Genomic DNA, 12873 nt, shown 5'->3' with positions numbered 1-12873 from the left:
TTTCCAGAATGACTGTATGATTTTATATTGCTACCAAGCAATGTATGAAAAATTTGCATCCTTGCCAACATTTGATGATTTTTTTAAAAAAAATATATTTTATTGATTTTTTACAGAGAGGAAGGAAGAGGGATAGATAGTCAGAAACATCGATGAGAGAGAAACATCGATCAGCTGCCTCTTGCACACCTCCTACTGGGGATGTGCCCGCAACCAAGTTACATGCCCTTGACCGGAATCGAACCTGGGACCTTTCAGTCTGCAGGCTGACGCTCTATCCACTGAGCCAAACCGGTTTTGGCCAACATTTGATGATTTTAACCTGATAAAATCACCATTTTAAAAATTTTAACCTGATAGGTGAATGCATTGCTTTTTAAAAATTTCACCACAATCTTCCAGCTTTAGGTCTTCTGACTTTAAATCCACGTGTCAAATAATGACAGTTGCCCTTTATTGAGCTCGTACTATATGCCAGACACTGTACCAGGTATTTTATATACATTGTCTTATTTAATTTCCTTTATTCCTCAGCACAGGCTGGTGAGATGGGATAATGTGTGCATCACAGGCAAAAATCTTAGACTTTTGCAAGAGAAATATGCTAATGTATTAGACAAATTTAAATGTGTTCATTCTTTAAGAATTCCCGTTTTTACTAATTTAATCTATAAAAATAGTAAGACAAACATGCAAAGATATATATAAAAGAATTGTTCTGCTGACATGTTTTATATTTTAAAGATGTGGAAACAATTTATGTCCATCACTTTTCCCTCCCAGCATATTTTATCCATTAGTGAAATACTCGACAGGCATCAAATGGGTATCTTTAAAATGAGGGAGAATTACACTTTTTGACATGGAGTGATGTTATATATATACTAGAGGCCCGGTGCATGAAATTCGTGCATGGGTAGGATCCCTAGGCCTGGCTGGCAATCAGGGCCAATCGGGGCCTTCTAACTGCCAGTCGGGGCCTTCCTTCGTCCTGTGCTGCCCCCTGTTGTTCAAAACATATAATAGTGAGTGATCGAACTCCTGGTCTTCCGGTAGAACTCCTGAGGGGAAATTTGCATATTAGCCTTTTATATATATAGATAATAAAAATATAATATAGTTTTTCTTTTAATCATGAAACATTTCCTACATACATAAAATATTATAACAGTCATCTGTTTGTTCACTTTCAAGATTTTACAGATGTGACATTTTAGATATTTGTTCAGATCTCCCTTTTAAGGAAAAAGACAAATGTTACATAAACTGCAACCCCACCTTTTCATCCTTTCCCTCCTCTTTCCCAGGCATAACCACTCTCCTGTAGGGGGAGAGTCTATCTGGTACTTTTTAATCTTCTGTTTGTATTCATAAACAATATGTTGTGTAGTTTTATATTTTAAAATGTACAGAAATGGGTCATAAGTAAGTATTTTTGGAAACAGGCTTTTATTTTAAAGAAAGAACTCAACTCTTTTTTTAAAAAAAATTGTTTGAAGTATTACAAATAGTATTACATATGTCTCCTCCCCCCCCCCCCCCCCATTGACCTCCCAAACTCAACTCTTTTATGGGCTGCTTTTTGCTAGTTTTGGTTTGTCACATGCCCCATGTCTCCCCTCCAGGCCCCAACTACCTCTCCTAGCAGGTGTCTCTCTAGCTGCCTGCTCTAACAGTTTCTCTGTGGATCTATTAATACAAAATATGGAGCTGCTGGCTCTAGGGAAAGGGCATCTTTAATGATCATGGAAATTGCCAGGTTACTCATCTCAGTGGTTATGCTAATCCACATATCTGTCCATGAAAGCAAAATTAGTTTCCCAGCTTCTTACCACCCTTGGTGATATACCACATCCCCTGGGGCTGTAAATTCCTGTGTTACCCACAGTGAACTCACTGAATGAAAATAAGAAGACAGCATGCTGCTGTATTGACAGTAACTAAGTAACTCTTCATGATTCAACTTTACTATAGTCATTTTGCAGGCTTTGGGGCAAGCATGTATTAGGTTGACACATCTCTCCTTCAAAAGCCACTTGGAATTCACTCTCTTGGTAGGAGATTTGAGCCCATCTTTTTCAGTAACTGAGAGAGAAAACTGGTCAGTGAGGATATAGGACATGAACCATGCAAGAAACTTGATGAACAGACCTGCATATTATATTGTAACTAGAGGCCCAGTGCACAAAATTTGTGCATGGGGTGGGGATGTCCCTCAGCCCAGCCTGCACCCTCTCCAATCTGGGACATCCCTCTCACAATCTAGGACTGCTGGCTTCCAACTACTCGCCTGCCTGCCTGCCTGATTGCCCCTAATTGCTTCTGCCTGACAGTCTGATCACCCCCTAACCACTCCCCTGCCAGCCTGATCAACCCCTAACTGCTCCCCTGCAGGACTGGTTGCCCCCAACTGCCCTCCCCTGCAGGCCTGGTCACCCCCAATTGCCTTCCCTTGTAGGCCTGGTACCCTCCCAACTGCCCTCCCCTGCAGGCTTGGTCACCCCCTACTGCTCTCCCCTGCAGGCCTGGTTGCCCCCAACTGCCCTCCCCTACAGGCCTGGTTGCTCCTAACTGCCCTCCTCTGCCGGCCTGGTCACCTCTAACTGCCCTCCCCTGCTGGCCTGATCGCCCACAACTGCCATCCCCTGCCGGCCATCTTGTGGTGGCCATCTTGTGTTCACATGGGGGAGGCCATCTTGTGTGTTGGAGTGATGGTCAATTTGCATATTACCTCTTTATTATATGGGATACAGTTTTTCAAGCACACGTGCCTAAGTGGGCTGTGTGCATCCTGTCTGCCCATCATCTCACAGCTCCCGCCTCCAGGAATAAAGCTCCCTCCTCACGTTCACCTGTCTTTCCTCACCTGTGCTCCTTCATGGCCCACTCTACATGAAGGGGCTCTGAGTCCCTCTCCCCAGCAGGGATGGGGAAGGGAGGCTGAATTCCCCACAGACAGCCCAGCAGTGGAGTTCTGAGGGGTGGGGTCAGGGAGGACCTCACACTCCCACCTCCTGGGTCCTGATCTGGAGTTGATGGCCAGGACACTATCTGCTCCCTCAGGTCCTGAGAGAACCTGTGTCATGGAAATAACACATCTCTCCTAATTCTTCCAGGTAGGAAGCTTCTTGAAATATCCCAGGAAACCCATTTCCTGCTGTGGAAGGCCCAGTCTGGAAAGTTCCACAGCAACCCCAGGCCATTCCACCTGAATAGATCCTCTGACAGGATCTTTAGGGTTATAGGCTCATGACCATTTTTCTCAGGGCTACACCTGGGGCAGGGGCAACTGGGCCTGAGATTCCAACCTACACAGTTCACCCCTCTCCCCAATGACGGGCCCTGGGGTTGTTTCTGGGTCACGAGTCTATGCCTTTCTACTCTCTCTCCAGTGTGAGGATCCTCCTGGGGACCCTGATGTCTGTTCCAGTAGCTCAACCCTGAGCAAACCTAAAGAGTATTTAAGGGCTAGAGCAGGAGGCAGAGCCAGGGCGGTGGCATCTGGGATTAAGCCCTGATGACAGATGGGGAGGTCCAGTCCTTGTGCCCAGGCAGGGACTCTGAGGATGAGACAGAAGCCAGGCCAGTATCTAGCTCTGCCTGTCTGCACCCTCACAGATGCTCCATAAACACCCTTACATGGATGTGGGACACCACACAACTGAAGCATGTCACCCTGTGTGACACCTGAGGTCAGAGCATGTTCCTGTAGACCAGGGCCTGGTGTCAGCATGGGAGGAGGGCAGCAAGTGCCCACAGCTGTCCCAGGGATGAGCCTTTACCCTCCTACAGTCAGGAGGGAGGACAGGGCTCTCCTAACAGCGAGGGGTCTTGGGACAGCATAGAGGTAACATCTGGGCTCCATCTTGACTGAAAGAAGTCCATCTCTGAGGCCTGACATGACTCCTTGCTTTCAGTAAAATTCCGTAGTTGAAACTAACCTAACCGCATCCTTAAAGGAAAGAATGTAGGATAATAACAACCTTTCTTGACATCATGTTCTGCAAAATAGATTTTTGTCAATTAAATGGAAGCTAGAATATTTGCACAAGCATTATTCTACAGGCCCTTTGGGTGGTCCACTGACCATGGAAAAACCCTGGACTACCCCAGGACCAGCCGTCACCAGATGAGGCTCATGGGACAGCTGACCTCATCCTCATGCCCAAGGCCCCCATATAAGCCATCCACAGGAACCCCTCGGGGAGCTCCACTTCTCTTTTCTGGTTGATTCCCTTGTGCACAAGCTCCCCCCCCCCCAATAAACTCTATCTGCTTGAGATTGTACTGTGTTCAGTGCTCAGTTCCTTGACACCGAGACTCAAAGACCAGGCATTCAAGGTCCTGTAACATCCTGACCCCCATTCATTTCCCAAATATCACAGCCCTCCCCATCCCTACCATGTGAGTGATGTCTCGTCTCCCCAGGACACAGGCAGCAGTCTGTATCCTTCCTCTTCTCACAGAGCCCTGACCTGGCAGAAATCCCAGGTGGAATTACTACCATGGGAAAAGGGAGCCCACCCTGACCTCAAAGGAATCAGGGGATGACTCCCATCGCTAAGGTCCCTGGTCTGTGGGACACTTTCCTGTGGTCCCTGAAGATATCTCACCAGCCCAAGGTGTCCTGAGGAACAAGGGAGACTTCCCATGCAGGATGGGGCAGGAGAACCCAGGATCTGGGTTCTTCCATCTCAGAGGGGCTGAGGGTCCCATGGGGGCCTCTTCTCCCCTAACAGAGGGACCCACAGGATCCCTGGTTGACATTTCACGTGGAGCTGCTCCAGATCCTGGGCCCTGTGGGGAGGCCTAGAGCAGATGACAGACAGGGAAACAGATGACTTGGATGCAGTGCCCCAATGCTGTAATGGGGACACACAGGGCATTCTCAGGACCAGTCCTTCAGTCTGGCACACTCTTCTGTAAGCCTCAAGAGACCCCTCACCAGGCCTTTCCTTGGAAATCTTGGGGACAAGGAGCTTCTCCTGAAACAGCATATTCCCCTTGGCGGGGGCAGTTCTCCTGACACTGGATCAGGACTCCTCTGGACAATGCCTGTCCTCTCCCTACACTTACCCTGCCCTGGGAAGAAGTCAGGCAGCCTGAGCCCCACCATGACTAGCCCTCAGCCTGGAGGTCAGAGTCCACCTCTCCCAGGCCTCAGGGTCAGCTCCCAGCATCTGGAGCCTGGTCAGCATCCTTGACATTGGCTGCAGGTCTCCTTCATGACCTCCAGGTGGCAACATTGAGACACACAGCTAGCACACCGGAAATGCACACATGAACCTGGCTTTGGCTAAGGAGGTGCAGAAGAGCCTGATTTCCACCCTCTGCTCCAACAGGCCTCTGGGCTCCTCCCTAGTTCCCGGCTCCTTCTAGGAGCCTTGGAGCATCTGCTCTCTCAAGGGTCTCAGTGCTGCTCCCCCACCTCATGCCTGGCACCACCCATGAGGAAGGCAGGGTGACCACAGGAAAGTCCCCCAGGCAGAGGAGGAACAGAGGCTGCTCTGACCATCAGGGAGCACGTGGACAGGCCCTGAGCCACAGCTCAGCCAACAGGCACAGAGAGGGAGGGTCTCCTTGAAATCTTGAGTCCTAGGACCGGGGAGCCCACAGCCATCTAATCTGACCTCCAAGCACAGTCCTCACTTGGGAGGACACACAGGACACCTACACCTTTACCCCGGGAACTTCAGGTCCTTCTGAGACACTTGGTCTTGGGTCTCTGTCCGGGAAGCAGGGGCCAGGCGGGTGACAGCTGGAGCTAGAGAGGGGGTCCCCTCCCCTGTCATCATTCAGCTGACCCCTTTCTCACCCCAGAGTCACCTCTGTGGCCTTCCAGCTGGGAGAAAATCCAACCTTCCCAGCGCATTTGAGAACACAGGGAAGACCCAGATGGGTTTCTGGGTCAAAAAATGGAAGGAATCCCCAGGTTTGGGGACTCCTGGAGCTCTCTGTGTTAATGACAGACCCAAGGCCTCTCCACAGCAGAGGCCAAGGCTGTGTGCAGAGTCTCAGGTCCACCACACACCTTCCCAGTCAGAATCTGCATTTGAACAGGATCTAGAGACCCTCTCTGTGCACAGGAGAGGGGGAGTGACTGCCCCACCCATACAACATGGGTCTCAGCCTGGTGGGCACCCACCTTAGCTGGGCAGCTGCTGAAGCAGCATTTCTATGGAGTCACCTGGGCATCGCAATCTTTACCAAGTTCCACAGGTGATTCTCATGCACGACGGGAGATGACATCCCTGTGACAAGAGTTCCTGATGAGGCCCCCAGGCTCCTGCTCTGAAGGGAAAAGTTCCAAGTGATGAGAGGGGGCTCTGGGGGATGCCTGAGACCCTGACACCCCAACACCCCAGGCTTGTGTTTGTCCTAATAGGACATGTGTGTCTGTGTGTGGTGGATAATCACAGCTAAAGAAACCGAAGCTTCAGCAGTTCCCAGGAAACAGAAAAGTAGACGGAAGGAAAAGAGAAGGAGGGGACAGGGGACTCAAGAATGAGAGGGAAGGGAGAAGGAGAGTCCTAGGGATAGACGCCGCCCCCTCCCACGTGACCGGGAAGCATTCCTGCCCTGGGAGGAGGTTCAATGCACTGGAAGAAAGGACAGCAGATCCCACGCAACCAGAACAGAGGTGCCTGGGAGTGTTCGTGGGCCCAAGCTCTTCTCACAGAGGGAGGGACAGAACAGACAGCAGACACCATGGAGTCCCCCTCAGCCCCTGCGCACAGAGGGAGCATCCCCTGGCAGGGGCTCCTGCTGGCCGGTAAGGAGGGGACAATACCTGGGGGTGGACAGGAAAAGGGGAGACAGAGACTGGCTGGGGTCTCCTGGGGAGCACAGCGCTCTGAGAGGGGACGGAGGGCTTCTGTTTGGACCTGAGGAGAGAGGACAAGGGAGCAGAGTAGGTTGGGGGAGGGGGCTCAGCAGCAGGACAATCCCATGATCTGGAAGTGGTGAGGGGCAGGAACACCTTGACTGCTGTGTGTTTTTAAAGTTAATAATTTCTGAACAATAAGTTTTAGAAACTGATGACAATAATCTCAATTTATGTCAACGGGCAAAAAACTTAACCAGGGGTGCTAAACCTTACCACCAAGCTCAGAAATGTGCTGTACATCCCAGGAGGTGCAGGACCCTGCAACATTCACTTATTAACTGCCAGGTACTTACAGCCTGTTGCAGGCACTGGGGGTGCAACAAGATCAGACAAGCCTCTGCCCCGCATGAAGCTCATGTTCTATGGGAGAAGGCAGACAAGGGAAGATCTAGATGTGAGGTCAGGTCCCCGCAAGTGCCATGCAGGGAACACCCAGGGACAGGCCAGAAAGGGAAGACAGAGGTCTTTAGAGTAGGTGATCAGAGAAGGGGTCTCCCAAGGACACCCCTGAGTGTCAGCAGGGGTCTGAGGGCAGAAACCTGGGTAACAGTATTCAAAACAGAGGAAATAACAGGTTTAGAGGTGCTGAAGTATTGGTGGCCATGCTGCTGACCTTGACCACAGGAGACACACACACACACACACACACACACACACACACACACACACACACACACACCAAGGCTGAGAGATGAAGAGACCTGCTGCTCAGGACCCAAAGCCTCATCTCTCATCCCAATACAGAGCTCCAATTATTGATCAATTTCTCTCTTCCCTCCTAGCCTCACTCCTCACCCTCTGGAGCCTGCCCACCACTGCCCAGCTCACTATTGAATCAGTGCCGCCCAATGCTGCCGAAGGGAAGGACGTGCTTCTCCTTGTCCACAATCTGCCTGGGTTTCTTGGAGGCTATGTCTGGTTCAAAGGGCAAAGTGTGGACAGCAACCATCAAATTGCATCATATGTAATAGATGCTCAAGAAATACACCCAGGACCTGCATACAGCAGTCGAGAGACAATATACCCCAATGGATCCCTGCTGCTGCAGAAGGCCACCCTGAAGGACACAGGGTACTACACTCTACTAGCCATAAAAGGAAATTTTCAAGGTGAAATAGTAACTGGACAGCTCCGTGTATACCGTGAGTGATTGCTCTCTGACCTCTGGGTGTTGGGTGGGGTATATTCTACTGCACACACAGGATTGACATCCCTGGACTCTGCCTCCATCCCCTTCTGCATCATGTCCCAGGCTGGGTTTGGGCATTTAGTGCAGGACACACCCAGTGGAGACAAACTTCCTAAGGTCAGAGTTCCCTTCCCAGATTCCAGCCCTGCAGACATTATCCTCAGAGAGAAGGATCAGTCTGATGGGCGTGACTCAGCAGAGGGAGACGAGTCTCATCCAGGCCCCTGGCCCCCTCCCCATGATCATGACCCTGAGACAGGCTCTGCAGGGATCAGTCAGGGCGTGGACTCAGGGGCCCCTAGGATCCTCACACAGAAGTTCAGCCCAGTCAGTCCCTCCCCAGACCTTTGATCCCAGGCTTCTGACTCCAAGGACTTTGGGGAGCCCATGCCATGTTGGGTTTGGTTTGTGGGCAGGGCTGACCGGGAGCAATTACTTCCCAGGTGCCTAAGTCACAATGCTCCTGAGCTGGTCACCAGCCAGAACTCAGCCCCAAGAGCCACATCTGGGCAAGGATGGAGCCTGGCCCTTCACCTGAGACTGTGTGTGGAGAGCACAGATGGACAAGGTGGCCAGGTATTTGGCTAACTTCCCTGGGGGACTTAGAAGAGTCCAGAGAAAGGTCACCATCCCCAGGGAGGAAAAGAGGAGAGACGATGCTTAGGGGCGCTCCTCGCCCACCAGGGATCAGCCCAGGATTTAGGTCAGGTGCTGTGAATATTTTAGGGTTAATTCACTGACAACCTACCTGGCAGTCAAATATTCATCCTCCTACATTGAGAGGAAACCGAGGCACAGGGAAATACAGTCACTAAAGCGGAGTCCCACAGACCATGAGCAGCTGATCAGAGTCACCTGACGTCTGTCTGCAGCCAGAGCCCAGTCCTCTCCTCCACCCCAGGGGCCTATTAGGTGTCTGTGGTTCCCTAGACCAGTGGTCGCCAAATTCATTAGTCAACAGAGTCAAATATCAACAGTACAACGATTGAAATTTCTTTTGAGAGCCAATTTTTTTAAACTTAAACTTCTTCTAATGCCACTTCTTCAAAATAGACTCTCCCAGGCCGTGGTATTTTGTGGAAGAGCCACACTCAAGGGGCCAAAGAGCCGCATGTGGCTCACGAGCCTCAGTTTGCCGACCACGGCCCTAGACCAGCCATTGGTTCAGATCCTTTCTTCTTAGGGGTCCTCAGCTCAGAGGGAGAGATTCTGGTCTGGGGAAGGAAAGGAAATGAAGAATTAATCTGTTTTTATGCTAAAACTAAATTACCTGCAATAACAATCAGAGTCAGTGCTGGGAACGCCCAGGCCTTCCCCTCAGGTGGCTGATCCACGCCTCCCTGCACTCCCTCCCTGCACTGAACTTGAAACCACTTATTTGTTTCCTGTGTGTTGGTGTCACTCCCACTGGATATAAAGGAAAGGACTTTGCCTTCTCACTCCTCACTCTACACCGGCAACCAGTTCAGGGACCAACGTGTAACAAACGCCCAATTGCTTTTGATGAATTAGGAAGAAATAAATGGTGAACGAATGAATGAATGATTCCAAATCTCTTCAGAGACTGGAACCTGGCTGCCGAATCCTTGGAATTCTGGTCACATGGGACAGGCTCCCTGTCCCTGACATGGGTCTCAGCCCCTTTGCTGCTCTCCAGAGAAATAGTCATTCTGGTCCTGGCTGGTTTTGCTCAGTGGACAGGGCATGTACCTTGGTTGCAGGCCCAATCCCTGGCCCCAGTTGAGGCGCATGCAGGAGGCAGTCAATCAATGTGTCTCTCTCACATTGATGTTTCTCTCTCTCTGTCTCTCTCCCTCCCTTCTACTCCCTCTAAAAATCAATGGGAAAATATCCTTGGGTGAGGAGTAGCAACAACGAGAGAGAGAGAGAGAGAGAGAGAGAGAGAGAGAGAGAGAGAGAGAGAGAGAGAGAATAGTCTTTCTTGCTATTGGTCTTAGGCTCCTAGGTATTAATAATACTTTTCACATATGAAATATTTTAAATTCCTTTCAGGTTTCTCTCATAACCACCAAACACAAATGGTCCACAAGGGCCAGAATGTCAGCAATCCATGCTCCCCTCTTGCTGTCCATCACCCCTTCTGCATCTGCAACTGCACAAGTCCTCCCCTGCCCCCAGCAGATGGAGAATGACTAAGGGCAGAGCACATGGTTCTGCTGCCACAGTCAGCTCCTGTCTGTTCATTCACTCTTTTCTAGCTCATTCGTTGGACTCTGCTCTGTCATTTATTGGCTCACTGGCTCATGTCAGTCACACTCACCTGGGAAGGCCTAACCCAGCTCTTGGCCCTGGGGCCTGAGTAGTCAACTGACCACCAGCTTGCTCTTGGTTTCCATGTGTAATTTCTGCTCCAACCCCAGTCTCTAGGATGTTCTGGGAAATGGTGCCTCATAGAAACACACTTCAGCTGGGTGATGGAGGTCTGTGCTGCTGGAAGAAATGGCCCCTGGTCAGCCAGGCAGTCAGCTGGTCAGTGAAGGACCAGGAGAAGTGCAGGGTGGTCTCTAGCTCCCCATCCTGTGCCTTTCCATGATCAAAGATAGTTAATGGGCACCTGAGAGAGTCTGTACTTTCCCTCAGATATACAGTTTGAGCACTCAGATCCCCATGTGTTTATCTTGTGATATACCGGCCTGCTTTACTTCCCGCCACCCCCTCTCCCCCCACGCTTTACTCTTATGAGGACTTAAGTTGGCTGAGAGGTGAGAGGTCCAACTCTGATTGACGATGCCTTTGGAGGAAGCAAAGGTACCACACAGAGCAATGTTCTCTTTGTTACCTGAACAGCAGAGTTACCCAAACCCAACATCACTAGCAACAACTTCAACCCCAAGAGTCTTGATTTGTGTTTTCCTAGTGATAGTGATGTTGAGCGTCTTTTCCTGGGCTTATTGGCCATTTGTATATCTTCTCTGGAGAATGTCTACTCAAGTGTTTTGCCCATTTTTCAACCCTGGTTATTTGGTTTTGTTGTTGTTGAGTTGTAGGAGATCTTTACATATTCTGGACATTAACCCCTCATCCTATATATGATTTGCAAAGTATTTTCCCTCATTCCATAGGTCACCTTTCACTCTGTTGATTGTGTCCTTTGATGAACAGTTTTTCATTTTTATAAAATCCAGTTTATTAGTTTTTTTTCTGTTCTTTTTTTGGGGGGCATGTGTTCTTAGTGTCATATTCAAGAAATAATTTCCAAATCCAATGTTGTTAAGCTTCCCTCTATATTTTCTTCTGGGTTTTATAGTTTTAGGTCCTACCTTTAGAATTAAATCCATTTTGAATTAATTCTTGTTTACAGTATAAGACAATGGTCCACTTCATTCATTTCCTTGTGGATAAAGTTGTTCATCACCATTTATTGAAAAGACTGTCCTTTTTCCATTGAATGGCCTTGGCTCCTTTATTGTAACCATTTGATCACATAATGGAGGTTTTTATTTCTGGGTCTCTGTTGTATTATTACATGGACTGTATGTCTGTCTTTATGCCAGTGACACACTATTTTGGTTTCTTTAGCTCTTTAGTAAGGTTTGAAATCAGGAAGTATGAGACTTCCAATTTCATCCTTCTTTTTAAAGATTGTTGCAACCATTTGGAGTCTCTTAAAATTCCATATGAGTTCTAGGAAGGATTTTTCTATTTCTGCCCCCAAAAAGTCATTGGGATTTTGATGGGGATTGCATCAAATATGTAGATTGTTGGGGCGGAGGGGGGGGGGGCGGTCTTCCAATCCATGAACATGGATGTCTTTCCATTTGTTTCCTCTCAAATATGTTTGGTAGTTTTCCATGTATACATCTCCCATGTATTGGTTAAGTTTATTCCTGAGTATTCTATTATTTCTGATGCTATTATAAATGGAACTGTTTTCTTAATTTCATTTTGGGATTGTTCATTGTTGTTGTAAAGAAATAGAAATGATGCTGAGTGTTGATTTTTGTCTCCTGCAACTTCACTGAATTCATTAGTTCTAACAGTTTTTTTCCTATATGTGGAATATTTAGAGTTTTCTACATCTAAAATTATGTCATCTGTTAAAAGACATAATTTTTCTTCTTTTCCAATTTGTATGCCTTTTATTCCATCTTCTTGCCTGATTGCTCCAGTCAAGCTTCCAGTAGTGTAGTGAATAGAAATGGTGAAAGCAGCATTCTTGTCTTGTTCATGACCTTAGTAATGTTTTCCGAGTTTTCCCACAGAGAGTTATATTAGCTGTGAGCTTTCATGTATGGCCTTTAGCATATCAAATAATTTTCTTCTATTCCTACAGTCTCTGCCTTTTGTTAAAACCTCTTCTCTCTAGAGATGTCCTTCATGGCAATATCCAATCACAGACCAGGAAGTAAAGTCCTGTTCAGATTGAGAAATCCTTTAGATGGAACCTCTCCAGGTCCAACATCATGAAAACTGGATTGGGCTGTTTTTATTGCCTAATAAATTATTTAACAAGAGGTAAATACCTTTACACTTCTGTAAAGTTTCCCTGACCCCATAAATGGACAGAGGTGGTAAGTCTGCCTTCCCCAACATGCATGAGGTTTACATGAGGAGCAGGAGCTGATCTTTTTTGAAATCAAAGAAAGTTCTAGAAAAGGATAAAAATGTTTGTAAAAAAAAAATTCCACGTGAGAATGAGGTTGCAGGACACATGTGCTGAGGTCGCAGGACACAGCCTGGTCCTGCATGCTGACTGGCCCCTGCCTGCCCTGCTCAGAAAAAAGTCCACCTGAGAATGAGGCTGTAGGAGACATGGGCTGAAAAGGTGTTCCTGGTG

General features: G+C 48.4%; 1 protein-coding gene across 4 annotated transcripts in view; it reads left to right on the top strand.

Moving 5' to 3' along the window:
• Positions 1–12873, top strand: part of LOC308236154 (cell adhesion molecule CEACAM21-like) — a 50445-nt gene that overhangs the window by 36652 nt on the left and 920 nt on the right. The window contains exons 1-2 of one of the 4 annotated variants that reach the window (XM_080645521.1): positions 6562–6772; positions 7669–8028. In XM_080645521.1, coding sequence (XP_080501647.1) covers positions 6595–6772; positions 7669–8028 — 538 coding nt within the window. In that variant the 5' untranslated portion in view covers positions 6562–6594. Of the gene's footprint in view, positions 1–6561; positions 6773–7668; positions 8029–12873 lie in introns of those variants that run through there. The other 3 variants (XM_080645522.1, XM_080645523.1, XM_080645524.1) reach the window with 3 other exon arrangements.

The sequence above is a fragment of the Plecotus auritus genome (assembly GCF_963455305.1).
Source record: "Plecotus auritus genome assembly, chromosome: 10".
Classification (NCBI taxonomy): Eukaryota; Metazoa; Chordata; class Mammalia; order Chiroptera; family Vespertilionidae; genus Plecotus; species Plecotus auritus.
Note: the sequence above shows the minus strand (reverse complement) of the source record. Positions and strands in the feature narration are given on the sequence as shown.